General features: G+C 39.4%; 1 protein-coding gene across 1 annotated transcript in view; it reads left to right on the forward strand.

The window, feature by feature from the left end:
• Positions 1–27,604, forward strand: part of LOC133452103 (excitatory amino acid transporter 5-like) — a 64,332-nt gene that overhangs the window by 24,206 nt on the left and 12,522 nt on the right. Inside the window, exons 3-8 of the mRNA XM_061731302.1 lie at positions 10,087–10,302; positions 21,915–21,957; positions 23,231–23,462; positions 23,576–23,675; positions 25,306–25,539; positions 26,950–27,144. Of these exons, the coding sequence (XP_061587286.1) occupies positions 10,087–10,302; positions 21,915–21,957; positions 23,231–23,462; positions 23,576–23,675; positions 25,306–25,539; positions 26,950–27,144 (1,020 nt within the window). The remainder of the gene's footprint in view (positions 1–10,086; positions 10,303–21,914; positions 21,958–23,230; positions 23,463–23,575; positions 23,676–25,305; positions 25,540–26,949; positions 27,145–27,604) is intronic.

Raw genomic sequence — 27,604 nt, forward strand, 5'->3', positions numbered from 1 at the left:
AAACAAATGCTGCTTTGCGCAACTTTCCACTCACCTTCTTGTAAATCTGGCTATCCCGGTACTTTCTACCGTCTACAAATGCAGAAATGTTCATATCCTTCATTACATTTATGAAGTGATTAGTCTCCTCCTGGTCTTGGTTTCTCCGTGTTTATAAGAACTTCCTGGACTCAAAAGACCAGGATTCCTTGTGAACAGAGCATGTGCGGAAAACAAATTCCTGTTCCGTTTGATGGGGATATTCCGTTAGGCGTTTACATGACCCAATATTCTGGTTTTAAAAGGAGTAACCCAGGGGTCATATTCAGGTTTTTAAAAACCGGAATATTAGCAAATTCGGGTTATTCAAAGGGGTTATTGGTGTTTACATGGCTGTGCACAACCGGGTTATTGCCAATATTCGGATTATAAAAGGGTGATTGACTGCATGGAAACGCAGTCTATGACCCCTGGGTTACTCCTTTTAAAACCCGAATATTCGGTCATGAATTTGTTTTCTGCACATGTTCTGTTCGCAAGGAATCCTGGTCTTTTGAGTCCAGGAAGTTCTTATAAACACAGAGAAACACAAGACCAGGAGGAGACTAATCACTTCATAAATGTAATGAAGGATATGAACATTTCTGCATTTGTAGACGGTAGAAAGTACCAGGAGAGTGAGATTTACAATAAGGTGAGCGAAAAGTTGCGCAAAACAGCATTTGTTTTGAATTTGGATACAGGAAGAAGAAGCGGAAATGATGGGAATTGCGTCATCACATTCTCTGCGCGTTGCTGTTTTGATCCAGATATCCCAAATGATTAATTACCATGTAAACGGAATATTCCGAATGTTTCAGTAACCGGAATATTAGCAATAACCTGAATTTTGACTGCATGTAAACGTAGTCAGTGAACACTGGCACTTCCTGTTTCAGCCGTCGTACAATTACTCTGCTAAGCTTCTTTGAAGTTCTGAGTTTTCAAAGTTTATTTAGACGGGACAATGCATATTAATGAACACTACATTAAGCAGTGTAAATACACCGGGTTTTAGCTGAAATGCTAGTTTCCACCCGCAGTCCCCACAAACAACCAGACACACTCACACTCACACCTAGGGGCAATTTAGAATCATCAATTTACCTAGCATGCATGTTTTTTGGACTGTGGGAGGAAACCGGAGTACCCGGAGGAAACCCAGGAGTTGTTTTGTTTTTGTCTTTATTCATGGCGTGACATTGATTTGAAAAAAAGCTTGAAGGATTCCATGTTTGACTAAGTACTAGTAGTCACCTCTAGCGATAGGATCTTCTCTGAGATCCTTGTTTGGGTGGAGCGTCACATGCTGACCCAGTCCCGGAGCAGAGCGCCGCCGGCCGCGCTCACAGCGTTTCTTCTGGTTTCCACAGACAACTCCCCCTTCCGAGAAGCCTCTGCCTTTGCTCTTTCATCTGTGTGTGGGATTACTGTTAAGCCCTTGCTCACTAAAGGTGGAGCAGAGGAGGACTGTAAGCTCCATATGGTCCAAAAATCTTGTGGCAGATCTGCTGTACGTGTGTTCTGATCGTTGCACATGGCAGGAGACTGTCGTAATTCCACCTGGTCTCGGTGTCAGTGACCTGACTCCGTTACCTCACTAAGGTCATCCTTCCTACCAATCTGAAAGAATGAGAAACAAGTGCAAGGAAATACTACATTATTAGTTTTTCTATAGCAGACATTATGTCTTTGTAGTTTCTTGAAAATCCCTATAGTTTCTTGAATCGGCCTTTTGACATCTGTGATTTGTCCCCATTAGACCCACATGACCCGTAATGGGATTAAAGTGGGTATAGATAATGAATAGATGATTGGATGTATGGATCTTCCTCAAGATGTTTTAAAGCAACACAAATAAACCTTTTTCTTTGTTAAAGCTCGAGAGATTCCTCCTTTACACTACAACTCAAAATCTTACCAGGAATATTTGTCTTATTTCTAGTTAAAATGTCAAATTTTTTGTCAAAAAATCTCATTACACTTAAAACAAGAGTCATTACCAGACTTATTTGACAATTTTCACCTGTTTCAAGTAAATTTTCTCTTGAAATAAGTAGAAAAATCTGCCAGCGGGACAAGATTTATCTTCTTATTACAAGCAAGGCTGGGACTTTAGCGCGTTCATTTCGATTAATTAATTACAGAAAAAATAGCGCGCTAGAAAAAATAGCGCATTTTAATCGCATTCGTTTTTTCCCCTCGGAACGTTTCTCACGGGACGACTTTCACACGGACGGCGCACCAACCAACCAGACCCTTGAGAGAGAGGCTGCGTCCGAAATCACATACTTCCACCCTAATGATATTTACTGATATTTACTCACAAGTGTGCCGAACTTAAGTATACTTTTTAGTATATACTTTTTAGTATGGCATTTGGGACGCACTAAGAGAGTTATGACACTTACGTGGACTCCCATCGTGAGCTCCGCGGTGAGATCAAAGCGTTTCACAACTCTCTCTATCAAGGTTCTGCAACCAACATTAGCATTAGTGTTACAGCGAAGTGCGGCCGTCGTCATAACACAAGCTAAGTTGTTACCACACACGTTAAAGATGAATGAAGTCGCAGATGAAAAGGGTCTCGTTGGTCCCGTGGATGGGAAATTTTGTTTTAAAAAACGGATGGATGGAATCGTGCTCTGTTTTCTAATGTGTTTCCATGTTCTGGAATGAACTTGAAACAGTTGAAAGTATTTTGTTATATTTAAGTGTTGATTACAGAAGGTCCTTGACTATAGGCTACCCGTCTCATTCAATGTGCATACTGCATATATTTAATTTACTGCACTTTGCAGCAAATTGCACTGATTTGTTCTTGTTGAAGCACCACCTTGATAAAAATAAACTGTTTCATAAATTGAACATATGTTTTCACTAGTCAATCATTCACTCGTATACAAAAATCAATTTGAAACAAACAAAAAACACGGAAATGTCATTGTTCTCAGGTCTAAAATTGATATGCGATCAAATTGCGATTAATTGCGATTAATTAATTACAAATCCTGTAATTAATTCGATAAATTTTTTTAATCGAGTCCCAGCCCTAATTACAAGCAAAAAAATCTTGTTCCACTGGCAGATTTTTCTACTTATTTTAAGTGAAAATCTACTTGAAACAGGTGAAAATTGTTGTTTTTTTTCCAGTGATGAGTCTTGTTTTAAGTGTAATGAGATTTTTTTTGATTAAAAATTAGATATTTTAACCAGAAATAAGACAAATATTCTTGTTAAGATTTTGAGTTTTTGCAGTGTACACATCATGGTGGTGTTGCTCAGTAACTCTCGCTCATTTTCTTTTTCTTGGTTATTCCGTTGCTTTTCACCCGATGTCTCTCTGTAGTCCTCTCTAACAGTGTTACTTGTAAGGAATTAAGACCACAAAGTATCCCACAATTCATGTCGCATCATCAAGTTGGTCCAGCAGGCTGAAGTTTTAATATGTTTTGATGCGAGAATAACTTTAGTTATAGTTAAATGGTCAAGACAAAGACTTTTTTTAAATCCTTCATAGTATCCAGAGTTTGTTTCTTTTTGCCTCCACCAAATATTTGTCTTAATTGGACCAAAAACACATCATTCAAAGTAACGGTCATGGATACGTCTTGCCATAGTTCATGATCCTGTCTGAGTCGTATTAATGTTCAGACTGTTTATGTTCAATTAGCTCTCGTCCTCTCTGTGCTCTGAAGGACGTTCTCCTGAGTAAGGAGGGGTCTCTGAGTGGTACTGCGTTACATTACGACCCTGCACTGGCTTGCAGGAGACGGAGCGGGTGGTGGATCCACGCCGCCCTGAAAGACGACAGGATTTGGAAACGCCTCCCCCAAATCATGTTGCACAAATCGAAACATGACCAGTCCAGTCTTTGTCCGTCACAGAAGACATTTTTGTCATTGACCGCACAGAACTTTTTTCTTAGGCCCCGTTTACACGTAGCAAAAACGGTGGTGTTTTCTTCTTTTTTTTTTTTTTTTTTCATTATTATTATCCTCACATCTTACATTACACAGCTGGTGTACAATTGGTTTACAATTATTGTCAGGAAGAAAGAAAAACATCAGCATGTCAAAACATAGCTGTTGCCCTATAGTTGTGTAATGTTGAAAGAAACAAAACCTGCATACATTTATATTTTTTAAGGAAAAACAAACAAACAGAACTAACTAAAGACAAAAAAAAAGGAACAATGATGAATCAAAACGGGATGTATGGGCTTGTAACAGCGACTACATTCAGTTGTAGGGAGACCAAACTACGATATTATAAGGGTTTGGATATACACACACATAAAATTATGTACGTATAAAACGCATAAAACCTAGCAGTCCTTCAAACCAACAGGGAAATGACCGAGAAAGTAAGTGAGTGGAGACAAGTAATTTAGTTTCTAGGTAATTGTGACTTTTGTATATAGGAGACCCATTTTGACCATGACCTTGTGAATTTATCCATTTGTAGCCGAAGTGAGAAAGTAATCCTTTCCATTTTATATATTTCATTAACAATATCAGTCCATTCCTCTATTGTGGGGGGGTCGGGATGCAGCCAGTGACGCGTGATGGTTTTCTTGCCAGCAGAAATCAGAGCACCAAATAGATATTTGTTGAGATGCCCTGTCAGAAAATTAGTTTCTCCCGGAATAAAAGTTTTCAAATGATATGGTATTTTGAAAAGCGGTGGTGTTTTCATGCGCTTTGGCCGTTCGTTTACACGAAAACGAAGCTCAAAGTCACCAAAAACGGTAATTTCTTAAAACTTTATCTTCTCGTTACACTGCCCTCTGTAGGTCTGGCTGCTCATAGCACCTTAACAGCATATTTATAGGGGTTTGTGTAAATGATGGTATTTTTCAAAACGTAGAGTGGGAAAGTATCCGTTTTTGTAAATATGTGTAAAAGTGGCCTTAGGCTTTTCAGTTTGTTTAATTGCTTGCAGCCTGCAAGCAATTAAACCTGCTGCCTGTTGATTTAGCATCCCGCTGCTGCAACAAGGAATCAATTTTACAGTTTGGGCTCTGAGGATGAGGAGCTCCTGTTATCAACAAACCCCACCGCGCTCCCGCCAGCCGTCGGCTCATCTGTTGCGTGAATGTTCACATGCTTTGCTTTTCTAAATAAAGCATGTAGAAGTATATAAAGTATTAGCCTCTTTTCCTGTGCTGAGCTTGAGGAAATAATTAGATCGATATGAATTAGCTTAAAAGGTGCAAGTCTTCACACTTTATTACTAATGTTTTTCCACTGTTTTTTTTAATTGAACCTTTTTACAACATCCCATTATATGGGATGTCATGTATAAATGCATGTACCAAAGAGGCAGCAGAGTACGTTAAATAAAGATCATGTCTTATCTATCCAATGTAAAAAGGAGCAGAAATCAACAACTGCTTCAGATTATACAGCCTGACATTAAAAGTGTGCTTTTTAAATATGCAGTCCAAGTGTCTTATCGTCCGTTCCTAATCAAAAGTTGTTCATAAGTCGTTATGCGTTTCTTAGCTGCAGTAGAGCCAGACAAGCAGCATACAATGAGGCCCCGGAGGTTGGACTGCGAACCGCTGAGGGAAGGTCCTTTTTCTGTTGTCATGGCTGCAGTTACCAAGTTTTTATTTAGTAAACACAATTATCAGAGGTATATAACCTTTGCCCAGAACTTAATTTCATTCTTTAAAATGGACATATATATACGATACAAACGTTGCCTTTTTAGCATGTTTTTAGAACTCTGTTCATGTTGTAAAGTTGGGTTGTGATAGAGATGCAGAGCCTCGTGATTCTTCCCTGATGTGGATCTGTGATGTCACAGTCCCCTGCAAATCTGACCCGCTCACTGAATGACATACTTTCAGATTCTGCCGCCCAAACCTCATTGACATGGTTGTGGTATGTGAGAGCTTGTGATCAGGCCCTCCAAATACGTATATATAAGTATAAGTATATGTACACAGAGATTTTACTGTTCAATAATATGTCCCCCTGTTGCTGTACAATAGAGAAACAGCAGGTGGTTCATTATATAACTGCAGCACAGTGGATTCAAAGTGTTGCAGATGCCACCAAGGTAACATTTCAGCCGTAATTGTGATTAAATGTTAATTAAACCTTGATGGTCTGATAGAAAATGTCAAACTGAAATGATAGATGTTGTAGCTGTTGGGACGGCGGGCTGGGAACCCGTCTGCTGCAGACCCTTATGGGGGGAAACAGCCAGCACCATTTCACCTTCAATCACCTTCCATCAGTTCTGATTGTTAATCAAAATGCAAACACATTTTGAAAATGCTAAATTGTTCTGCATGTATTTCAAATCAAGGAAAATGTTCTACTTTTAAAATGTATTTGATGAAAAGATGGTGTAGTTTAAACCGCAGATTGTGCAGAATTAACAGTGCTGCCATGCACAAATGTGAAATCAAAAAGGGAAATTAAGGTAACGCAAAAAAATGATGTATATATTTTCTGGACTATAAGCCGCACCTGCATATAAGCCGCAGATATTTCTGTTGTTAGATTAGATATTTACTACATGTACAGAAGGATTTTGAACTGTAAATGATGTACATGTTTGTACCTAAATAGATCCTTCCCTAACAGTGTCTTTTAACACGGCAGCAACTTTGCTGATTAAAACAGGACAGAACCAAGAGAAAATAACCAGTATTTATTTATCTATTTATCTGTTTGAAATCTGCTTCTACTTCTATCTGCTAAAGAAGAAGTAGCGTATTCTTCTTTGCATTTATTTTGTCTTAGTTTTGATTCTAATTCCAGTTAGAGCGCCCCGAGCTGTGGAAGAAAAATCCACAGAATAGCTGCACCTTTGTATAAGCCGCACGGTTGAAAACCTATGAAAAAAGTAGCGGCTTATAGTCCAGAAAATACAGTATATATTACATATATATATTTACCTGATAACTTTATCTTACCTGAGCCAAAGGCACCACAACCTACTTTTGGGTCCAGACCCACCAGTTGAGAACTTCTGCTATAAAGCATTGCTTGTAAGACTTTTGCAGGACTTGGAGAATCTGTGGCCGTCATGGTAGCTACAGAAAACATGCACGATAGAGTAAAGTCAACTAATGTTTGACAACGATGTACACGTGAACTAGTCGTTGTTGTTACATGACAGACAAGACGTCCTGCTCACGGTGCAGACTGCGTTTGTAGAGCAAACATGTCACTGGCCGGTTTGTGCAGCCGTCTCCTCTTGAATTTAATAACTACTGTTCTCAAAATGAAAGAAAAACCCCACTCCGAACAACACAGATGTTGAAAAAGTGTACGTTTGTCCCAAATGCAGAGCTGGGTAGAGTAGCCAAAAATTGTACTCAAGTAAAAGTACTGTTACTTCAGAATAATATGACTCAAGTAGAAGTAAAAAGTAGTCATCCAAATAATTACTTGAGTAAAAGTAAAAAAGTACTTGATGAAAAAACTACTCAAGTACTGAGTAACTGTTGAGTAACATCTGATTTATTTTTTTAACACAACCATTCAAACAGACAAAAGTACAAAATAATCATCTTCAGGCAAATTAAATCAATAAAATAATAAAATAAAATAAAATTAATAAAAAATAGCTTAAATTAAAATAATCTTAAAGTAAATTCAAGTACTTTAATACATAATAAAATAAATAAAATAACAGAATAAAAAAATAAATTAAGCACCAGTAGCACAAAATTTCAAGCCTTTGTACTTTTCTTTTTTAACCAGGCAGAACTAGAACAAACATGAACTCATAGAAACTCTGTGTGTGTTTGAGTCTGTGTAAATGTGACAAAACATGCAAAAACAAATATTTTTCCCAAAGAATTACCCAGTGATGTCATGAGATTGACGCGTACGCGGATAAAAGGGATAAAAGAAAAGTAACAGCTCAACGTAGCCTAATGTAGCGGAGTAAGAGGAACAGTTTCTTCTTCACAAATCTACTCAAGTAAAAGTACAAAGTATAGTGATTCAAAACTACTCCTAAAAGTACAACATTTCCCCAAAACTTACTAAAGTAAATGTAACAGAGTAAATGTAACTCATTACTACCCACCTCTGCCCAAATGGCAGGTCTGTTTCTTCGTGAATACAAACGGGTGACGAATGAATGGGTGTAAATATCTCCTGACCGGACCCCCCTGACACATTTTCTCAGTGGAACCTCATCATGCACTTTCATCCTTAGTGCAACAAATACTTTGATTAGTTAAAAAAAAACAACAACAAACCAACCTGGGCATTATTTTTCTTTGTCATACTGATTGTGGCTGCAGCGACACTAACCTCTCCTGCACTGACACGCTGCTGATGAGCCATTGTCAGTTCGTCTTCTGATAAATACAAAATGATAGTATGCTTTAAAAAAAAGATTATGTACTTGCACGTGCAGGGACGAGGCCTGTTTGCTGAGGTTAAATGGTGATCCATTGTGAGCTATACAGGGTGTCTTAAGCCACTCAGCGGTAGCTTTAGCAGCTTCATCTGTAATTGGTCTAATTTGAAGGATTAGTTCAACATTTAACAACTATGCTCATTAAGATTGGTACCAATAAATGATTTCTCTGAGGCTATAAGGCTTATTCCTCAGGCCATAACATCCAGCCTTCAGCAGCTTGGATCGATCCGCATGAAAACCTCTGGCTCCTAGCTGTTTGTCCACGTGAAGCAACAGGTTTTATTTGGTCCTGGAAACATGGACATGTGTAAAGAAGTTAAAAATGGTGTGAGTACTTTTCTAAATGCTGAGTAAAAGTCTTTTTTTTTTGTCTCCTGAGAGTCATTAGAGTCTTTTGTACCTTGGTCAGCAAGTGCTATACTCTGGTCACATGAACTAAGGAGTGAATGACTGAAACTATCTGAGGAGGAAAGTCAAGGCAGGAATGCAGGAATAGTGAAATCTGTTAACCCTTGTGCTGTCTTTGGGTCAAGGGAGGGTGAAGGGAGAAAAGAAGGAAGGAAGGAAGAAAGGAGAAAAGAAGGAAGGAAGTAGGAAAGGGAGTAAGGAAGGGAGGAAAGATGGAATAGAGGAAAGAATGAAGTAAGGAAGAAAGGCGAAAAGAAGGAAGGAAATAAGAAAGGGAGTAAGGAAGAAAGGAGAAAAGATGGAAGGGAGGGAGAAAGAAAGGAAAGAAGGGAGAAAAGGAAGGGGGAGGAAGGAATGGAGAAAAGGAAAGAAAGAAGGGAGGGAAGAAGGAAGGAATGGATAAAGTAAGGAAAGAAGGAAAGAAAAGCAAAGAAGGTAATAAAGGAACGAATGACGGAAGGGAGGAAAGGAAGAAGGAAGGAGAGAGCAGGAGGAAAGAAGGATAGAAGAATTGGGTCATTTTGACCCAAAGACAGTACAAGGGTTAAAAAAAAAATGGAGATATATAAAATTGAATGCAATGATCTGCAACGCTCACGCAAATACTTAGCATTTGATTCACAATAGAACATAGAAAAACATTTCATATGTTCAAACTGAGTGACTATAGCCTGTTAGATGTCATGAAGACACCATGAAGCTCAATGTTTGGTCTGGTCTTGGTGCAAGATGCAGATTCAGTTTGGTTTTTGTTTTTTGTGTGAGGGTATCGATACTTTCTGAGCAGGGATGTTGTGTTTGGAGAAAATCTTCTGAAGTCTCTCAGACCTAACAAGGGTAATACAACTATGAAAAGTGTATAAAGAAATGTTTACTTTTTTACAAGTGTTGCTACCGAACAACAGCTCCTTGTGCATTCAGTAAAAGCTGCAGTCAGGTTTTTGTCCGTAAAGACACGTAAAGGAGGGTGGATAGTAAACCTATCTGAATATTTTGTGAAGCTTAAAGAAACTTTTTTCAATAGGAGCTTAACGTTGCATCCTCCTTCAGGAATGGGAGGCACAATGACGTTGTAAGATAACCCAGAACCCAGAAACACTTATTTCCATGATGTAATGGACAAATACATCCATGAACTCAACTTTTCTAATATCTTATTCTTTTCTATGTAATTCAATTTAAAGCTGCCATTTTTCATAGTCTCTTATAGTTACTAATGTCTTTCTGTCTCTCCTCTGTGTTTGTTTCTCTTCCCGTCAGTCTGATGTCTGGTCTGGCGGCTCTGGATGCCAAATGCTCCAGCCGCTTGGGCATCATGACTATCTCTTACTACCTGTGGACCACGTTTGTTGCCGTGGTGGTGGGCATCGTCATGGTGTACATCATCCACCCCGGCGGCGCCGCCCAGAAGGAGGACTCTGAAGAAAGCAAGAAGCCAATGACCAGCTCTGCCGACGCGCTGCTGGATCTCATTCGGTAAGCAGCGACAATCCCACGGGAAACACTCACACGAACCTCGTATTCCCTGCCGGACAGCCGGACCGCTGCCATGGCGACACACATCCATGTCTTTGGACTTGTGTGTACATACACACATGCTGATGTTTTTTTCTGCAAGTAGAGCAAAGAAGCTGAAAATGGATCGTATTGTTATCCGTCTCTGGATTACGTGAATAGGCAGGAAGGTTGAGAAATGAGACCTGAAAGATGAAGATGATAAACTCACCAGAGCACATTCAATTCTTTAGTATTCTTTCAGCCCTGCAACACATCCAAGGTTCAGGTCTCAATACGACATTCTCGTTGACTGAATAACAGCTTTCCTGACAAAACAAGAAAGCTGTAAATCCATGTTCCTTCACCGCTTAAATTATTCATATAATATACACATTCTGTGGCAATTCCACGAGAATGTCCAACAATTTTCTAATAGATATTAAAATTCTCCTTTTTAAAAGGATAAATGAACTGAGTACTCAAAAATAAAACTGTCAGCCAGTGACAAACACAATCAAGTCAAATCCAATCAAACTGTGTATTTTGCAAATCTGCAACCCTAACCATTTGACGAATGATTTACTTGGCAAGTATTGCAAGTTGCCCTGTTGTCATATTTTTTACTGAGATGTAACCAGGCGTTTAAGCGTTTGTATCGCTTGGGCGCCATGTTTACTACTGACTGCTGGCTTACACATGTTGCTATGAAACATGCGTAATGATCATCATTCGTGCCCACTGGAATCGAAAAGGGAATTGTTTTACAAAATTGGCAAACAATTCCAAGGAATTGAAACACTGGGAACCGGTTCTGAACATGAAGCGGTTCTGGATTCCCATCCCTAACTACTATCACGACTACTACAGTGTTGACGTACACTTGGAGCTTGGTGAATAAGCTTAAAGGTATTGTGACATCATTTTTAACATGCTTTTAACACTATTAAAAGTCTTGGCCAACATCCCTCAAATGTGTCTAAAAGGGTGTAACAAGAAAAGCTTTTTATGACGGTGTTTTTTTGCGCAGTGAAAAACGCGTCCTTTTCCCCCTTTCCTGTCAATCATTGCCCCGCTCCTCCTCCAAACCTCCTCCAACCCAACTGCTACACACTTCTGCCGTCTCCACACACACGCGCGCACACCGAACCACAAACACCCACACACACAGCCCAGACAGGGCGACTACAGCCCGGGGATGTCCGTGAACAGAGGACTGGAAGGCAGCACCGTAGCTCCCCGCAAGCAATACGCTAACAGCGGCGTCTGAGAGTTAAGCTGGGAGCGACAGGCGAAGCATGCACGGAAAAGCAGCACGGCGAAGCAGTCCACAGCAAACAATCACAAAAATAAAGGCATGATGAGAACAGAAGAGGCTCTAAAAAGCTCCGTGTTAAGCCTCATTTATGGTTCCGCGTTAAATCGATGCAGAGCCTACGCCGTAGGGTTCAGCGTACGGTGCGCGTCGCCGCGTAACCCTATGCCGTAGGCTCTGCGTCGGTGTAACGCGGAACCATAAATCAGCCTTTATGGTGCGCTGGAGAGGAGAGGAGGCAGGGAGCTGGGTGGAGGGGGCGGTGATTTAGCGGACCGTTACGTCTAGATCCGCCACCAAACCAGATGCGCCGTTTTTGCATAGTTATGCGGAAAATCCCAGAAAGCACACAATACACTGAATGTTAAAAGTTCGTTTTTTTTGGGTGTAATTGATGTCAAGACACCCAACAAAACACAAAAAATCAAAAAAATGTGTTTTTCATGTCACAATACCTTTAAACATGCAGAAAAGTGATTGTGTGTGTGGTGTTTATCCACCAGCGTGTTTAACGCAGTCCTCGTGTACTCTGTCACGGTGACACCACCTGAGAAGACTGTGACTCCAGCCAGACGTCAAGTTTTTTTTTTAAAGATTTGTTTATTCAAAAAGAAATCCTGTACATCATTGCTCACAATAGAGTACAATACAAATATCTTTTTTCTTCTTTATAACCCCCCAAAACACAAAACACCCAAAACACAAATATATATACATATATAAAATAGTAACATATTACACTAATATATTATAAAGGTAAAAAAAAAACAACAAAAAACTGCAATAGACAATTGTGGCAGGGTGGAGGAGCGGCAGCCACTCAGGCTGATGGGACACAGGTGTGTCCCGTCAGCCTCTCCACCAGTGGTGTAAAGTAACGAAGTACAAGTACTTCGTTATTGTACTTAAGTAAGATTTTTGAGAATTTGTACTTTTATTGATACTTTAATTTTTCTGTACTTTTACTTTTACTTCGTTACATTTTCAAGGAAAAAATCGTACTTTTAATCCGCTATATTTAAAATTGGACACGTCGTTACTCGCTACAAATTAAAGAACAGCACAGCGGGGGCTGATTTATGGTTCCGCGTTACACCGGCGCAGAGCTACGGCGTAGGGTACGCGGAACCATAAGTCGGACGGGAAGGAAGGGGGGCGCGTGAATATACAGAGAAGGAGCCGCAGCTCCCGGGAGAGTTGCGCCGCAGAGGCGGGCCGGAAGGCTGGAGGAACCGCCGTCGCGTCGAGTACCGAGGAGGACTGAAGCCTGAATTATGGTTCCGCGTTAAATCGACGCAGAGCCTCGCCGTAGGGTACGTTGGTGTAACGCGGAACCATAAATCAGCCTTGAGCGGCAGCCGACGCGTGTCCATGCGCATCATTCTTTGATTCCACCCCTTCTAAGGTGGTTTTGGCATTTAAAAGTTCAAAAGTCTCATCCTTTATCAGCTGGGGTTGCTAAATGTTGTCACTGCATATACAGGCTGGGGGTGGACCTGTCAGCGGGGCCAATGGGGGACAGCAGCAGTGATGAGCAAAGGGAGAAATTAAAATGGGGTAATGGAAACAAACACTAAAGGGGTCAGAATAATATCACCTTTATTTAGAGTTGTAAGCAAATTCTTGGATTCTTCATTTCTTTGCAATCCTTTTGAAAATAATTTTGTACTTTGAATTTTGTACTTTGTACTTTGTACTTTTTACTTTTGTACTTAAGTACATTTTACACCATGTACTTTTGGTACTTTATTATATTTAAGTTGAGGTACTTTTATACTTTTACTTAAGTAATTTTCTTAATGGGTACTTTTTACTTTTACTTAAGTAATTTTCAAGCAGAAAATTTGTACTTTTACTTAAGTACAATATTTTTGTACTTTTTCCACCTCTGCTCTCCACCCTGCCAGCCTTGATAAGGCGGGGCTGGACAGCAGCAAGGGGTCGTTGGGAGACTGAAGCTGAAGCTGCTGAGCTGTGTGATGCTGTGCTTGTGCACGTGTGGCGGGTTGTGGATTAAATAAAGGGTTCTGCACAAAACTCTGTGTCCTCTCTATCCTGTCGGTTGGGCGCCAGTGTAGCAGGGCGAGTGCTACGGGGGCCCGACCGCCAGGATAGAGAGGACACGGAGGGCTGCCGCTCCTCCACCCTGCCACAACAATATTACCCCAAAAGGAATAAAATCAAATTGAAAAACTAGAAAAAAGAAAAAAAGGCGCCTCTAATTTTGTAGCACCTAATACTGGCTGGGGATGGATCTCGTGGCTAGTAGCTCAACAGGAAGGCAAATTCAAGGACCAAGAAAACGATTCAGCTAGCATGAGAGCATGGGTACATACTGAAAAACTAGTACTTGATGGGCTCAATCAGGAGGAGGCTTCACTAACTCGTTGAAATGTTTTATAAAGGGCTGCCATATGTCATAGAATTTCTTCCTTGAACCTCTCACAGTATATTTTATTTTCTCCATTTTCAAAAAGAACATGACATCCCTAAGCCATTGGGCTATGGAAGGGCTCTTGGTGGACCTCCAGTGTAGCAGTATTACACGTCTGGCTAATAGAGAGTAAATGCAATGATTTGTTTTTGTGTAAAGTTAAGAGCTAACTCAACAGAAGGGGTTCCAAAAATAGCTATAAGTGGATATGGTTGAAAAACAAAGTCCAGAACTGAGGACAAAGGCGAGACGTCAAGTTTGAGAAAACTAATAACACGTTGTGTCTCTCACCATGGCAGCGTGAGAATTATTCACAGAAAAGCCGTGCAATCACAAAGCAATTCATGTTTGCTATAAAGTGTCTCTGAGGGCGATGCTTTTAACGTGAACACCGGGCAAAAAGAAGAGTCGGTTACATGCTCATGTCATAAGCAATCAAACTGGGATGACTTGTAATGGCTTCGCTCTGCAGTCGGATTCTGAAATGTTTAAAACAAGGACTGAGCGTATCACTGAATCACTGAGTGCTCATTGAGGCCTGAGGTGGGAGAAATGCTTGAGGTCAGAGTATAAATCCTGCAGCCTTATGTGCTACTGGGTTATTGTGCTAAGTTAATTAGGACTGCCGAGGGTTGCTGGGTCGGAGGTGAACCCGGGTCGAGTGACCCGCCAACCAAACATGAATAGGCATCCGTTTCTATAATCATCCCTAATGAAATACTCTATTTCTTCATAGTCGGTGCCTCTTTAGTCTGCTAATGTGCTCTATTTCCCAACAAGAGTGTTAATGAATTATGGATAAACTGTGGGCAGATGAATCAACTTCAACCAGAGTTGTATTAAAATGAAATCCAACTGTCATTCACCGGCTCAGTTTATATTTGTGTGCGTGCGCACGTGTGCGTGTGTGTGTGTGTGTGTGCGTGTGTGCTTTTTTCTCTTTTCCACAGAGCACAGCTGTGTTTGGATTTAACTCGCAAAGCTTCTTTACAGCCTTCATCTATCATGCGGGACTCGGCCTGCTGCATCAGTGCGCTCGCAAATGGGCTGGGCCGACCGCGCTGGCGAGTGTTAGTGTGCACGAACGTGTGACGGAGCTGAATATGTGAACTATACCGTGCGTATCGTGAGCCTTGAGGTCAGGTTGGGCTCTCACCCGGCTTCGCTCTGGCTCAGAAACACGTCGGGCCACTGAGCTGCTCCTCTAAGAAGTCCAGATGCAGAAAAATACTCATTTCAGTGACAAGCATTTTTTTTTTTTTTTTGCCCACATGTTTTTGACCTCCCACCGTTTCATGCAAAAAGCTGTAAAACACAATATGTCTTTTAATCTGTGAGGCAGAGTTGTGACGTTTGCGTTGTGATTGGGACTGGCGCTCTGCAGTGGGTGGGATTTACGGGCCGTTCTAATGCAGCGCTGACCTTGATGTCTGACTGACCCTCTTCTTTGTCCGCGCTGCGTCTTTTCACGGGGGGGTTCATGACAGGAAGTGGCCCATACACTGATACAAATATCTGGCTTGATCTACTTAAAAAAAATAAGGCAACTTTTTGCATGAGATTATTATGTAGATCTAGAAAGACTAGTCTTTGTATAAATGACTTAATTTTTTGTATGTAAATAATACATTTTGCAAGTACAGTCAACTTAATTGTGTTAAGTTTACTTTATTTAATTCAAAATTAAGTTGACTTTAAAAAGTAAAAAAGTAAAAAAGGAAACAAAAGAAAAAAAAGAAGAAAAAGGAAGAGAAAAAGAGGAAAAAAGAAAAGAAGGACATTTTTTAATTAAAATTAAGTTGACTTTACTTGCAAATTAATTTTGTACATACTAATAGTTTATACAAAGACTAGTCTTTCTTGATCTACATAAAAATCTCATGTGAAAATGTTGCCGTAATTTTTTTAAAGTAGATCAAGCAAGATATTTTTTACAGTGGTTTCTACTTAAACAAATAAAGCATGTTTCATCTAAACGTTGGTCAATCTGCCCAATAGATTAAAATTGTTAAAGGAAAAGTAAATACAACAAGATAATTTCTTGTTGTTTGTGTGTAAATGAAAAGTGGCCTGGGATTACAGAAATACTGCTTGTTAAGGAAAAAATGCAATGTCTGGTTTTTTGAACAAATGCAGATTAAGTTCAAAACTAGATGTATTCATGTAAAGCAACAAACTTCATTTTTAATTGTTAATGTCACAGATTTAAATATGTTTTATTTACATGCCCTTAGATGTATTTTTTTCAGTGTAGTGCAACTGATTCAGAGCAGTAAATAGGATTCAAAGTTTCAACTAAATCAAATAATTTATTTTGAAATAATTAACTCAGGTAGGCCTTATCCACCCCTTGTAGATTTACTGCGTTATTAGAATGGATTTAATTTCCACACTTGTTTATCTAAAACAAATATATATGAAATTATTATGAGAGTATGCTGCACAAATCCTTCCATCCCAGTCTGCTGACCACTGATGCTTTACTGACATCACAACATTTCAAGCAGAATGTTCAAAAATGCGCACGCCGTTTCAGGATAATGTCATTTATTCATGATTAAATAATACCCCAACAGTTTATCCCAGCAGCCTTCATCAGAGGCAGGTGAAAGCTGCTTCGTTTCTGCAGCGCATTTTATACACAAAGTCAATTTAAAGTGCTTTTTTGAGACCACGAAGATGAAAACAACTATAATAATAATGATAATCATCATCATTATTATTATTAATCCTGTCATTTAAACTGCAAACACTTCCTCAGATCACATAAGTACTTTTTATAAGGTGAAACAACAACATGAGGAAGTTCATCTTTACCTAAAATCATTTATCTGAGAATCAAAACATAGAATATGGAAAAAAAAGAAATCAATATCTCTGACTGAGGCTGACTCAGTTTCCCTTTTCTTTTCTCGCCATCAATTCTAAAAGTATCTCCATTTCCAAACCGTCCTTCTCAGGTGTTTTTGTGTTTGCGGTTGTAATTCTGAAAGGAGTCAAAGCAGCGCTGCGTCGGCGTACGGCAGGCAGGCAGGCAGGGCTAGAGGAGATCAATGCATTTGGTGCTGAACCGTCCTATAAATAACTTACTCAACCAAATCAGCAGCCATTCATAAGCTTTCCTTGCTGTCCACGAGCCGTCTCCAACGGGGAAAAACCTCTCCTTTCGTTTTTTTAAGGTTTCATCTGTTCATTTTTCACCTCTTGACAGGTCTTTTTCTCCGTACCGGTTCTCTAGAGTTCTCTTCCCGAGAGCTTCATCCATCCTTGCTGTTTCTGTTTATTTGGAGACAGTACCTACATGCAGTACTCGAGTTGAAAAAGAAAATCAGGGGGGATGTTGGATTTTATCATATGGGGACAGATAATTTGTGCTGATTACAAATAATATAATATATTACAAATAATAGCACTGACCAAAACACCTGCAGAAATACTGCAGGAATGACATAGCAGCAGTTAAATGCAGCCTTCTGTAAGCTTTAAATATCCACTGGGCTTACATCAAATACATCAAAACACAACAATAAAAAACACTTTTCTGAACTTATCAATATGACTCTGTCCTTCACAGGATAAGTAAAATGGATCACTGCAAAAACTCTAAATCTTAACAAGAATATTTGTCTTATTTCTAGTTAAAATGTCTCATTTTAGTAAAAAAAAACAAGACTCATCACTGAAAAAAACAACAATTTTCACCTGTTTCAAGTAGATTTTCACTTGAAATAAGTAGAAAAATCTGCCAGTGGAACAAGTTTTTTTTTTGCTTGTAATGAGAAGATAAATCTTGTTCCACTGGCAGATTTTTCTACTTATTTCAAGGGAAAATTTACTTGAAACAGATGAAAAATGTCAAATAAGTTATGGTGTTATTTTTCTGGTGATGACTCTAAATGTTGAAATAGCAGTAAAACCACATTCATTGATGAAATGACATAAGGGATGGAAATGGATTTTGACCGTTTTTATTTCAGGGGGGATGCCACCCCCCCTCATCCCCCCTCAACTCGACTACTGCCTACATGACTGACAGCAAGTTCAAGTACGGCCACAAACCGCGCGACTTCTGCGTGTCATCATGTTGTAGTGAGACCGCTGTGTTGCTTGCTACCGTGAAACTTGACAGAAACTGGTATTACGAGACCGATGCTCCTTATTTAGCACGCTGACTCGGCAGATATCTTTGCAGCCAAATACACAGTCATCATTTTATGACGGGACTGAGCTTATGTCCTCTCATTCTCTTGCTGTTTCCAGGTTATTTGGGGATATTTTGACCTATAATCTTACTCATTGCTCCTTTAAAAGTGAGATCCAGTCTGGTGAACTGCAAAACAGCTGCAGATCCATGACTGATATTGGTCCTGATAGCATTAATCCAAGTTGTATCGAAGGTCATGCTGTTAACTGTTCAACTGGAAATGAAGCAGTGTGTGGATCAAGGGCGTAGGTTTGCATAGGGACGGTAGGGACATAACACTAGCAACTTTTCAGGAGGCTCAAATTGTCCCCACCAACTTTTAAGCAACCTTATTTGCATTATATAATGAGTTCAGATATAAAGGTAATTTAGATTGTGTTCCCAAATGTTGTAAGGATAGAATTGACCCTACCATTATTAAGTGAATTATTTTCATTATGTTCAGACTTACATTTACCCCTTTTCACTTGCTGAATTTGCCGGTCCATTTTTTTTTTCCCTCAAAGGCACGTTTGATTGGCTGATGACTTGACCATGCCCCCCACTCATGTTAATATAATTTAAGTTATGTTCAAATATTGCAATTTAAATTGCTAATAAAATCCTGGAATATTCTGGAAGTTTTCAAAATGTTTCATTAGTAGTTTTTGAAAACAAAGGTTTGAATGGAACCGTGTATCAGGTGACTCAATACACATGAAAGTTAGTATAAGTCAATACAGATTTATTTTGCATTGATCATTTAGCCTATCAATTAATTAGGTTCATATTCGTGACAAATGTATCCCTGACCCCCGTTCACCCAATCTGTTTGGTCTTATTAATGTCCCGTCCCCAGCAAAAAGTGAACATGCAGGTTATGCTGTTATATCGTCCCTACCAATGTTGAGACCAAACCTACGCCCTTGGTGTGGATCAATGAAAAATATAGCATTTGCGGCATAACTGCGATGACTGCATCCCAGATCTGTGATTTGATTTTTAAAATGTGTTACTATTACACAGCTAACAGAAACAGCGGGTTCAGACATCAAGCTTGTTGCAGGACAAGTAAGAAAGAGCAACCTGTGGGAGTCAAACGTGCGTTGTGGGAGAGTAAGAGGCCAACTAAAAAGAGGACAATCACAAACTCAAACGCACAGAAAGATTGATAATTATGGTTGTATATAGCACAACTAAGTAGTATAAGCAATGGCAGCATGTGCTATTTTTATCTTACTTCCTGTCGTTAAGAGGTCGTCAAAGAAATTTTGAGTTCACCTGTGTCTGTTTTGTTTTTTTCCCCACTTGAGATTCTTTTTCCGTCATAATATATTTTTCTGGTCTAAATGATCCTTCAGATTCACATGCAATCCTTTGATGCATCCCAATTAGTGAGCATCCCGGCCGTCTCTACTGCACAAGCAGCTCCATGGCAGGGAGGTCAACATGCTCTCAGGTTCCTGAAAAATGAGTGCTCTTGTAAGTGCCCATTGAGGTCCATCAAAACTCTAAAAAGGTTTTTCTTCTCTTTTTTTTTCTGCAGACACTGGAAACCAGATGTATTTCTTTTTTTTCATCCTGATCATTTTCTTTCTCTTTATTGATAAAAATCCATCCGTGCATTTCCGACCTGCAACACATTGCAAAAAATGTTGGAGACGTGAAAGCTTTTAACACTTTCTATCATCATTTCCTCTCACAACACTGAGAAGGAAGTGTTGTTTTTGATGATACCACACTAATGATACTAATGAAAAAGCATTAGTCTGCCAAAAAACATCTTAAGGTATACAAAAGTGCATTGTTCATGCTTTGTATATTTCAAAACAGAAATGGTTTTGTTAAGGTTGCAAAATAAAAGATGTTGATTTAGTTTTGCACAAATGCTGCAAACACGGTGAGACGTGTAACCTTGAAGCCGGCAGAGTTCTTTTCTGTCTCACTTTGGCATCACAGAAGCGTGAAAGAGCTTTGGCAACATCACTGATACAACCCAGCGGCATGACAGACATGGGTTTGTGCTTTTGTTGACGATAACAGTTTGGATAGTCTTTTCTTTTGGTCTTTGGTCTAGAGCATACGATGCCCATTTATTCAAAAAAAAAAGATGCTGAATACAGAATTTGACTGACTGCAGTATACATTTCCACGTGTGACGGTCCAACAGAGGTGTCAAGTAACGAAGTACAAATACTTCGTTACCTTACTTAAGTAGAAATTTTGGTTATCTATACTTCACTGGAGTAATTATTTTTCAGAAGACTTTTTACTTTTACTCCTTACATTTTCACGCAATTATCTGTACTTTTTATTCCTTACATTTTAAAAACAGCCTCGTTACTCTATTTCATTTCGGCCTTTAAATAAAAACTATCCAGTTAAATTGCTCCATCCGGATAGAGTGAATTTGGTTGTGGTTGTTTCAGATGTTCTTGTCCAGTTTTGTTCTTACATCCGTTCCCTCAGATTCCTGCAACTAAACTTGGATGTACATTCCAATAAAGGTTAGGATAAATGATAACATGCCTCTGAAGTTTGACTTTTTGCACCATTACAATACTTATAGGCAACTAGTCATCATATCTCCTGCTCTCTGAAACACATGTTAATGCTCAATAGTACACATATATGCTTCTTTAATATATTTGTATTATACTAAGATGCATTCATTTTCAATAGCTTTTGTCCTTTATGGCTTTTTTCCCCCTTACATTACTTTTACTTTTATACTTTAAGTAGTTTTGAAACCAGTACTTTTATACTTTTACTTGAGTAAAAAACTTGAGTTGATACTTCAACTTCTACAGGAGTATTTTTAAACTCTAGTATCTATACTTCTACCTGAGTAATGAATGTGAATACTTTTGACCCCTCTGCGGTCCAAGCCCAGAGACATCAACATCACCGCTTAGCAAGGTTAATGAAGCACTAACCTGTAAGTGGCCTCTGTGATTGAAGCTCCATATTGTACGTTTTCCAGCGTGGTTATATTATATCAGCGATGGTCTGAGGGCGTGTAGCTTTGGTTTGACCCCGTGTTCTTTTACGTGTTGACCGTCACATGCTACAGGATTTGACATATTCAGATCCAGTCTTTTTTGAGAAACATTTCTTTTATATATTTTAATCACTTTTCTCATGCAATTGTTATCAAAGTGGAGATCATCTGCACATCTTTGCTCTTCAAAGACTCAGCCTTTCACGGATTCTTTCTTTGAACTAAATCATCGGTACAATCACCGGCTGACATTGCCTGCATGAAAAAACTACTTATCCTTTCATATCCTTATTATTAACATTAAAGCAGTGCTGAAAGCAGGCCTGAAATGTCTGAAAGTGAATGACCGGAAGATTCCAGTAAATGACAAAAAAAAAAAAGATAATATCACAGGTTCATGGCAGTAGAAGTGCTCATGATGAAAACACCTTTGAAGAAAGAGCTTAAGAAACAAATGAAAACGTCAATCATTTAGTAATCTGCTTCTATACATCTGACACAGATAAAAACATCATCTTGCTGTACATCTGTTCCATTTTTTTATGTGAATAAGTTTGTGGATATTTCCATATCTGCAGCTCAAAATCTTTTTTTTTTTTTCGATAAAACTTCATGATCACATCTCAGACTCGGAAACTAACCTGCACATTCTCTTCCCCAGCAACATGTTTCCAGCCAACCTGGTTCAAGCCACCTTTCAACAGGTAAGTGGAACAGAGACACCGACCGGATCAGGACAGGTTTCTATTATGTTCTGCAATTGTAATTAGAGCAGTAGTTCAACGCTCGGAGATTAACCTTCCACAAATCGTGGAAACAGAGACTCGCTCCCAAAACAGAGAACCATGGCACATTCAATCGGCTTATTGAGCATAAAAGAGAACATAAAAGCTAGATATCCTTTCTTTGTGCAAAGATAAACCAAGCTAAGAAGCTTGCTGCAGCTTCATATCAATTTTACACGGTCACCTATTCGATCAACACAGTTTGTCAGTCAATCGTGGCTAGTTGACAGTAACAGGAACTGTAGTTTTATTTATTTTAAAGGGGCATATAGGTAACAAACAAATACAAATAAAAGTTTATTGGTTTGGGAACATAAATGTGAGAGTCTCAGAGGACTGCCAAGGCAAAACTCTGACCACATTGTCACTTTTGTTTGCATAAGTCTGAACACTGTTTTGAGGATACTGTGACATCACAGGCCCAGATAAGACTTAAATGACCCAGCTTTACTGGGACTGGATAGTGTTAAATCATTGTACTTATATGTAAAAACAAACCCTGCAGAAGGGCAGGGTGGAGTCCAAAGGTCCGACTCCGCCCCCTAAAACTAACTCCAAGATGTCAAGGAAATGTTTCAACTTTTAAAATAAATATATAGTATAGTATACTATAGTATACTATACTATAGTATACTATAGTATATTATAGTATACTATAGTATACTATAGTATACTATACTATACTATACTATAGTATACTATACTATACTATACTATAGTATACTATACTATACTATAGTATAGTATAGTATACTATACTATACTATACTATAGTATACTACACTGTACTATACTATACTATAGTATATTATAATATACTGAACTATACTATACCAGACAGCTCCTCTTCCAAAAAACACCTATGTGCTCTTCCTGTTCTTCTCATAAATTACGACTGTATTCTCGCAACATTATGACTTTATTCTCGTAATTTCCATTGTTTTTTTTGTCTTAGTTTGGCCCTAATACTCCGTCGTAATGATAAGATGACAAATCTTGTGCTCTAATCATAAAAGGTTAATTAATCCCATTATCTTAAAAACATATGTATTGCTTCATCACAAGATGCTGGAAAATGTAAACGTGAGTGTGGTTTGTGTGCGTTCCCTTCATGTTCTTGAAGCTACTTTTAAGTGTCCTGTCGGTTTTTATAGTATTTGTGTTTACATCTGTGCTCTTTCGTGTTTTCCAGTACCGAACGCAGAGAGTTTCAGAACTCATCGTCAAGCCGTCAGTGTCGCAGGTGATGGACGAAACCACCACACGCAGGGTCTACATCTACGGCATCCAGGACGACAACGGCACGGACGTCCAGAACTTCTCCCTGGACCTGACGCCGCCGCCGGACGTCATCGTGAAAACATCGCCTGGTACCAGCGAAGGCATGAACGTGCTCGGGATTGTTATCTTCTCCGCCACCATGGGTGCGTTTGACTTGAAGCCGACACAAACAAAGACAATGAAACGATGTGTAGAAACATCCTTGTGAATCCGCAGCAGGTAATTACAACAAGGTTCTGTTTTTTCCTCCATTCAGGAATCATGCTGGGAAGAATGGGACCCAACGGAAGCGCGTTGGTCAACTTCTGCCAGAGTGTGAACGAGGCCGTTTTGAAGATTGTTGCCATTGTTATTTGGTAAGAGCAGTACATTTGAAATGAACTAAACTAAGTATTGGATATCAACTGAGAATCTCTTTTTGTAAAATGTTCGACTAGAGGATGTATTTTTCTACTTATTCCCATCAGCTCAAACCACTTGAGAGACTGATACAATAGAGCAGGGGTGTCCAAAGTCGGTCCTCGAGGGCCGGTGTCCTGCATGTTTTAGATGTCTCCTTGCATCAACACACCTGATTCAAATTACTGGTCGTCACCAGCTTGCCATCAGGGTCTGGACAACTGGGTTGGTGACACAGCTACTTTTATCACGGTGTGCTGAAGCAGGGAAACATCTAAAACCTGCAGGACAACGGCCCTCGAGGACTGACTTTGGACACCCCTGCAATAGAGGGTTTGCATTGACGTCTCTTCCCCACTAGACCAGCTCCCTTACTCTCACTGAATGGCAAAAACATCAGCATAAATGTCTGCAACTAGTGGAGAAGACGGGATAACAGCTGATTATCAGCTTAAATTAAAGCCAGTTGGACTTGACAGTGACCCGTACAGTTACCCCAAGAACCAGTGGTCCATGGACATTAATATTTGGTACAGTTACCCCAAGAACCAGTGGTCCATGGACATTAATATTTGGCTACGAATCCAGTTTCCTGATATTTATATGTACAGTATTTTCTGGACTATAAGCCACTACTTTTTTCATAGGTTTTCAACCGTGCAGCTTATACAAAGGTGCAGCTATTCTGTGGATTTTTCTTCCACCGCTCGGGGTGCTCTAACCGGAATTAGAATCAAAACTAAGACAAAATAAATGCAAAGAAGAATACGCTACTTCTTCTTTAGCAGATAGAAGTAGGTAGAAGCAGATTTCAAATAGATAAATAAATACCGGTTATTTTCTCCCGTTTTAATCAGCAAAGTTGCTGCCGTGTTAAAAGACACTGTTAGAAAGGATCTATTTAGGTACAAACATGTACATCATTTACAGTTCAAAATCCTTCTGTACATGTAGTAAATATCTAATCTAACAACATAAATATCTGCGGCTTGCATATCTTTTTTTTTTTTTTAAATAGAGCAGATGCGGCTTGTATGGAGGTGCGGCTTATAGTCCAGAAAATATGGTACTTAATTTCTACACCGGGGAAATACATGAAGCAAAGCTTGAAGGCATACAAAAGTCTTGATGCTTGGTCCAACTTCAAGGCAGGATTTGTTGTAGAAATTAAAGTGATGAGGACACTGAACTTTTAACGTTAGCTACCCAAAAATCCAACATTACCTGATACAAAATGGGAACCACAAATCCACGTTTCAGTTCCTGGAATCCAGTTGTTTCTGTGAATTGCAGCGATCCATTTGTCTCTGCTTCAGCAGTCTGTAAAACGATAAAACGATGTTTTCCAGTTGCTCAAACTTAAAGTTTACGCTGCCAATCAGTCTTTCTGACACTCAGTCTTTCTGACACTCAGTCTTTCTGACACTCAGTCTTTCTGACACTCAGTGGGCGTAACCCGCTGTGAAGTCTCATCTGTGACGTCATGCGCATTCCCTCTATACACCAAAGCATCATCTTGCAGGAGGCTTATCACTGGGCTGTCCTCTGTCTTGCCTGTTTTGATTCATCTTCTTTAATCACTTTCAGGTATTTTCCTTTCGGCATCGTGTTTCTGGTCGCTGGGAAGATCCTAGAGATGGACGACCCCTCGGCCATGGGGAAGAAGCTGGGCTTTTACGCCATCACTGTGGTCATGGGACTGGTGCTGCATGGCCTCTTCATCCTCCCGGCCATGTACTTCTTCATCACAAAGAAGAGTCCCATCGTCTACATCAGAGGCATTCTGCAGGCCCTGCTCATCTCCTTGGCAACCTCATCCAGGTAAAAGGAACACCCGTCTCAGCACAAGGAATACAGGCTCAGGGATTGAATAGTGGTGATGTCATAATGTGAATTAAATATATGGTTGATGAATAACTATAACAAGTGTGGTACCCGCTGAGGTATTTTAAGGCGTGATTGAGCGCAGGGGGTCGTGTAAATTGATTTTGTCCTAGATAGGGGTGTAACAATATATCGTGCCACGAAATTTCGCGATACAAAATTGTCACGATACGTATCGTGGAGGGGACAAACTGTATCGCGATATTGGGTTACTAATATTAATATATTGTGTTGACTAGTAACGTGCATCCGACCACGCGTGAGGACTGCGCCTCGACCCGCGGACCAGAATCTTACTCCGCTCAGATGAAACTAGTCCCGTTTTGCGGTCCCGTTTTGAGCTCTGAACCTTTACTTATTTAAGTCTGGTGTAGAGTTAAGCCTTACCTTATTAAATTAAACCTTTTTGGGGTCGTGAGTAGGATAAACACGGGGACAACTTCTGCTGAGATCCAGTGTTAATGTCCGTCAACAGTGTAGGATTTTAGAACATCAACACAGCACCTAGTGCCGTACTGTGGCGTATCACTCCGCCCAATCTAAAACAGACTAATCACTACAGATAAACTGACTAGTGTCATTATAGTCCCTGATTTACATCAGAATATAAAGAATATATTTATAAAATAATGAACCCTGAATTACCAAAATAACATTCTTAACAGAAAATAAATCTCCTCTTACACTTATAAGGTGAGCATGAATCAATCTTTTTTATGATGTAAAATTGTATTTATTTATTTACTTTTATTAATTTATTTAATTTTAGTTGTTAAATTTCTGGAACAGAAAAAAGTCAAATCATACATGAGAGAAACTATTCGGTTTGTGGCAAAATATTTGTACTTGTATGAAACTGAAGATGCATAATGCAAACCTCACATTTACTTTTAGTTCAGTTTGTGGAAAATGGTTGGCCTGGCTTTCTCTTTAAAACTTAAACAGTTATAAAGCATTACAAACTGTAACAATAGGGCAAACGCACAGTATTGTTTTGTATTTTGTGTCTTTCAAATAAAAGACTTTTTCCAGTCATATGTTCATTCATTCAATTTGTTAAAAAAATACTGCTATAATATCGTATCGTTATCGTGACCTCAATATCGTGTATCGTACCGTATCGTGAGATTAGTGTATCGTTACACCCCTAGTCCTAGATGATGTTTAGCGAATGTATCCGAGGTTGGATTTTTCTCATTTTAAGACAATGTTTTTCTTATTTTCTTAATGGCTAAACCTTTAAAACTGAAATAGCATGAACTTTCATTTCATGAAACAGTTCAGAATTACAGGAGAACTAAAAAAAACCTTGTTTTCTGCCTGTGTCTCTCCCACCCCACGCTGCAGCTCTGCCACGCTGCCTATCACTTTTAAGTGCCTCCTGGAGAACAACCACATCGACAGGCGCATCATCCGCTTCGTGCTGCCGGTCGGCGCCACCATCAACATGGACGGCACGGCTCTGTACGAGGCGGTCGCGGCCATCTTCATCGCTCAAGTCAACAATTACGAGCTCGATTTTGGGCAAATCATCACCATTAGGTAAGCTGAAGGAACATAAAACCACTGACATTTACTGGGATATATAATCACAGATAAAAGGTCAGTTTGTGGAAAGTTCTGAAAGTTCTGACGTTTCAAGCGCATTTTGCTCTTCTTCAGACTAAATGTGGATACAATAGACGCCTCATTTTAAGCCTCCCCAGGGGGTCACATGGTATAGAAAAGAAAAAAATCTATTCAAAACACCTGGTGTAAAATAAAATATAAAATACAAAGTACATGTATCCAGATATCCAAACATCTTATAACTAGAAAAGGCAACATCAGGCCAGCTGGCCGTCATACATATCTAGTGATAAAAAGAAAACCAGAAAAAAACAAAGGCGCCTCTTAGTTTTAGGACTAAATTTTAAAGTTCATACAAGGTTGTATTTTTATAAAAAATTAACACATTTCTGTTAAAAAGACTTACTCATAAATTAGAGTCAAACACAAATGA

Source organism: Cololabis saira, chromosome 10, assembly GCF_033807715.1.
Source record: "Cololabis saira isolate AMF1-May2022 chromosome 10, fColSai1.1, whole genome shotgun sequence".
NCBI lineage: Eukaryota > Metazoa > Chordata > Actinopteri > Beloniformes > Belonidae > Cololabis > Cololabis saira.